General features: G+C 39.8%; 1 protein-coding gene across 1 annotated transcript in view; it reads left to right on the top strand.

Annotated features, from left to right (window-relative positions):
- The window catches only part of LOC123979985 (Fc receptor-like protein 5), a 5,039-nt gene extending 1,950 nt beyond the window's left edge, over nt 1-3,089 (top strand). The window contains exons 2-5 of the mRNA XM_046064097.1: nt 394-657; nt 736-981; nt 2,192-2,368; nt 2,499-3,089. Of these exons, the coding sequence (XP_045920053.1) occupies nt 394-657; nt 736-981; nt 2,192-2,368; nt 2,499-2,587 (776 nt within the window). The 3' untranslated portion in view covers nt 2,588-3,089. The remainder of the gene's footprint in view (nt 1-393; nt 658-735; nt 982-2,191; nt 2,369-2,498) is intronic.
- Nucleotides 3,090-3,606: the final 517 nt, after the last annotated feature.

Here is a 3,606-nt window from a genome sequence, read left to right on the forward strand (position 1 = left end):
GAGACACGCTGACGATGAAAAGTGTTTCTTCATCACGTTGATGAAAATGTGACCCTGCAGCTTTTTGTTTCTCTGTTTCACATCAGCGCTGCCTGAATGTAAGTTTTAGGAGGCAGCGTTGGTTCATGAAGTTTCTGAAGTTGTTTTTGAGACATAAACATGTTTCCACTGCTCGAGAACTCAGAGAACATATTTAAACCTGAGGCTGTGATTTACAACATGAAACATCTTTGAGTCTTTACTGTCTGCAAATGAAGGAACGAGCTGTAAAGAAACCGTCACAGAGGCTGCTTCAGGTTCAGGTTTTGGTTTCAGGGTTTCTCCTTTGTTGTTGGGTTATTTAGTTTGGACAAACATGCTAAAGATCATCAGTGTGTCATGTCAACCCTCCAGCCTCTCTGACTGTGAGTCCCAGCAGCTCTCAGCTGTTTGAAGGAGAGTCTGTCTCTCTGAGCTGTGAGGAGGAGGACAGCTCTGCTGGATGGACGCTGAGGAGGAACACAACCAGAGGAACCAGGACTCAGTGTGGAGCTGGCTGGGGAAGATCAGCAGGTTCTTCCTGTAACATCAGCTACATCGACCCAGTGGACAGTGGAGTTTACTGGTGTGAGTCCAGAGATGGAGCAACCAGTAACACCATCAGCATCACTGTCACTGGTAAGATCAGACTGTGAAGTTAGTGTTGATGAAGCTGTGTGTAAATGATGAAATGCTGTAGTTTGTCTCTGTGTTGAGGTGGACCAGTGATCCTGCAGAGTCCTGTCCTCCCTGTGATGGAGGGACATGATGTCACTCTGCATTGTAAAACAAAGACCCCTCCCTCCAACCTCACAGCTGGTTTCTATAAAGATGGCTCCCTCATCAGGACTGAGCCTACAGGTCACATGACCATCCACCATGTTAACAAGTCTGATGAAGGCCTCTACAAGTGTGACATCAGAGGTCGTGGAGAGTCTCCATCCAGCTGGATCTCTGTCACAGGTGAGGAGGTTTCCTTTGATTTCAGGACTTATTCCATCCAGAGATTCACCTGATGAGCTTGATATGTCAAGTATGAATAAATGGGAATGGTTCAAACACGAAATTAAACAATAAATAAAAAAATCAATCAAACGTACAAGTAGTCTTGCCAGATTTAAAGATCGGACAAATGCAAATCAGCGATAGGAAGTGCAACAATAAATCTATTTGCAAAGCCATCACTCTTAAAGGTTTTCATGATTATGCAAAAAAAGCAAATATTAAAATAATAGATAATAAATTACTAATCATAGATAAATATTTAAAATTCCTGAAATGACTGATTTCTCCAAAAATAAAATAAATGCAATTTAAAATTATTAATGGTTATTATCCAGCCGCAGAAACATTGAGAAGAAGGTTCAGATTTGAAGTTGACCTCTGCTGTTTCTGTCTGGAAGAGACAGAAACTAATGAACATCAAAACGTGAAAGACTGGCTTAATGTCAGGATTAAGAACATAAATAATTTTAACCTGTCCAAGGAAATATGTGAGATGGTCAACATAATCATAATTATGGGAAAATATATTATTCACGTGTGCAAATGGAAGAAGCAAAAACCCATGTTGAAGTGTTTCAGGAATGAATTAAAGATTTATTTATCTTCCCTACAAGTACTGTCAGATACACACCAGCCAATACAGAAACTGTGTCACACTATGCTGCAATATTTAGTGTTTAATTTAGGATAAACAGATACAGCTGGATTACCTGTGTTATGGGTCTGGACTGATAACTGGTGTCCTCAGAACTCAATGTAATCTGTAGTTATACACAATCACCAATATGTCTCCTCTCAGATAAAACTTTAGATAGTTTTTGTTTTGTAACTCATGACTCAAGACTCTCAAAACTACAATGTATGACATAGTAAAGATCAGGTGACACAGAAGGAAGAGCTGAACAAGAACTGTTGAATGACTGGAAATAATGTGCCTTCATTATAATTTCATAATTATCTATTTTATTTAAATGTTGTATTTTTTCGTGTCCTAAGTTGACCTAACATGAAAGATTTCTATCACTAGTATAGTTATTATTTTTACTGGAGCCTTGCTGTTCTTTTATGTTTGTATGGTTTTGAAGAATGCAAATAACAATTGTGAATTGTAAATAAAGAGGAAAACAAAATCCAGAGATTCACCTGACCAGGTGGATTCTCTCGACAGGTAAACCTACAACCACAGACCCGCCCACCTCTGTAGCCCCGCCCACCTCTGTAGCCCCGCCCCCGGCCTCAGTCCCCCTCCAGCTTGTGTTCAGACTGGTCTGCCACCTGGTGGTGTTCTGTCCGTACTGCATCTCCACTGTCCTCATGGTGTGTTTATATCGACGCAGGCCCACAGGTAACACTCTGACTCATTCACTGACCTCACAATCAATCAATCAATCAATCAATCAATCAATCATCAGTCTCTCTCTGGTGTTGATGATTAACAGAAGCTCATTTTTTTTTCTAACCTGCTCTGACTTTAGGAAATGACCTGCCCGTCTCCATGGTGATGATCCCGCCGACCCAGGTTGAGGAGGGATTGGATGATGGCTATGATGACGTCATCAGCTGATCAGAGATCAAAGTAGTTCACCCTGCTGATCATTACATGGTTCACTTTAAAAGAGACGTCAGTACAAACTGTTGTTTCTGTGAAGACCATCCAGAAACTGTTTGCAGCTCTCCTGGTTCTGTTTACACACCAGAACATTTTGGCAGATTCATCACTGACTGTGTTTATAAAGACTTTATTGTGGGAGAATGAGGTGTTTTCATTTAATAGAAGTGAAAGTAAAGAAAATATTTAGTTTATTATAAATTTATTAATTCTGTTGGCAAAATTCCACATTCATAAATAATAAAAAAAAACTAATGTTGTTCTTTTTCTCCATGAGGTTGTGCTTTAAATTAATTTGATTTCTGGCTCCAACAACAAAAAGGCGTTAAAACTGTCAACATGTGCTCGTCTTTCTTTTTCTAATAGCCTCTAAGCTTCCCCTGGCAAAGCTTTATATTATTGTGTCTGTGTTTTATATGTATTTGTATGCTGTTGTGTTTATCTTTGTAAGTCTCATCTGAACTGTAAACCCCTTTTTGCAATAAAGATGACTTTTTAAAGAGAAAAGTTGTGTTTTCAAAGGAGCATGATGAAAGTGAAACGTCCTGTTTTGATCCTGCAGTCACAAACCTTTAACTTCTACTTCAGGTTCTGATGTCGTCTGTGCAGCAGCACCAAAACAAGCGGTGGAAGCTGATTTACAAAGGTGGAAAACCTCTTTATCGTCTTCTCACTCTCACATTACTTATTAAATATCATGTTTTCTAATGAACTGCATCACTTGTGGAAAACAAAAGCCCACTCTTTGGCCTCTGAGTCTGTTTGGGGTCAAAAGAAACCTCCAGACTTTCACTCTCAGTCCTTCAGAGTCTAACAGCTTCCAGAGGTTTTGTTGAAGAGTCAGACTGTGTTTGAGCGCCACCTGCTGCTCATTAAGCAGACAGACCAATAAAGATGAAGAATAAAGAGAACAGAGTGCTGCTGTTCCTCCATCTTCTGCTCTTTCCTTCATTGTTTTACTCTCTCTGGATGCT

Source organism: Micropterus dolomieu, linkage group LG12, assembly GCF_021292245.1.
Source record: "Micropterus dolomieu isolate WLL.071019.BEF.003 ecotype Adirondacks linkage group LG12, ASM2129224v1, whole genome shotgun sequence".
NCBI lineage: Eukaryota > Metazoa > Chordata > Actinopteri > Centrarchiformes > Centrarchidae > Micropterus > Micropterus dolomieu.